At 55.9% G+C, this 886-nt stretch overlaps 1 protein-coding gene across 1 annotated transcript; it reads right to left on the bottom strand.

The window, feature by feature from the left end:
* LOC308426027 (uncharacterized protein) lies at nt 1-603 on the bottom strand (the record flags this gene model as incomplete). The annotated part of the gene is made up of 1 exon (XM_080923737.1): nt 1-603. One exon carries the CDS (start codon nt 601-603, stop codon nt 1-3), a length of 603 nt encoding a protein of 200 aa, XP_080779863.1.
* Nucleotides 604-886: the final 283 nt, after the last annotated feature.

Genomic DNA, 886 nt, shown 5'->3' with positions numbered 1-886 from the left:
TCAACAGCCACAGGGCTCACAGCAGCTGGACCCACAGCCTTGGGACAGGCATCCAGGAACACAGACACATGTGGGCTGGTAGCAAGTCCTGGTGCAGGTCACAGGTCCAGAGCAGGCAGGCTGGCAGCACAGGTCAAGGCAGAAGGGCTTGCAGCAGGGCTTGCAGCAGCTGGACTGACAGCAGCTGGGCTGGCAGCAGGGCTGGCAGCAGCTGGAGATACAGCAGCAGGGCTTGCAGCAGCTGGACTCACAACAGCTGGGCTGGCAACAGCTGGGCTGACAGCAGCTTGGCTGGCAGCAGGGCTGGCAGCAGCTTGGCTGGCAGCAGCTTGGCTGGCAGCAGGGCTGGCAGCAGCTGGACACACAGCAGCAGGGCTGGCAGCAGGGTGTGCGGCAGCAGCTGCTCACACAACTTGGTTGGAAGCAGGTCCTGCAGCAGGTGGTTTGACAGCAAGGCTGGCAGCAGCTGGAGTCACAGCAGCTGGGCTGGCAGCAAGGCTGGCAACAGCTGGTCACACAGCTTGGTCTCCAGCAGGTGGTCCTGCAGCAGGTGGTTCTGCAGCAGGTGGGCTGGCAGCAAGGGGAGCAGCCGGAGTTGGTCATGGTGTTGGATGTGGAGGGAAGTGTTCTGTTCACAGGGGTTTCTGAGATTCTGACAACTGTTTCAGACCTGGGGCTTTTATACCCTGGAATCCCCTGAAAAGACCTATAATAAGCAGGGTTTCTCCTTATTGTTTGTTTTCTGCTTTTCAAGAGGAAATCCTCACAGCAGGAAGTTGCTCCATAAGTATTGCAAATTTTTTGATAATTATGCTGCAAGCAATTAATTGTGGATAGTTCATTGATGGTATTTTTGGAATCATTGCCACTATTCCTGCTTTGGTAA

This window comes from Micromys minutus, assembly GCF_963924665.1.
Source record: "Micromys minutus genome assembly, chromosome: 10".
Classification (NCBI taxonomy): Eukaryota; Metazoa; Chordata; class Mammalia; order Rodentia; family Muridae; genus Micromys; species Micromys minutus.
The sequence above is the reverse complement of the archived record's forward strand: the minus strand, read 5'-3'. Positions and strand labels throughout refer to the sequence as shown.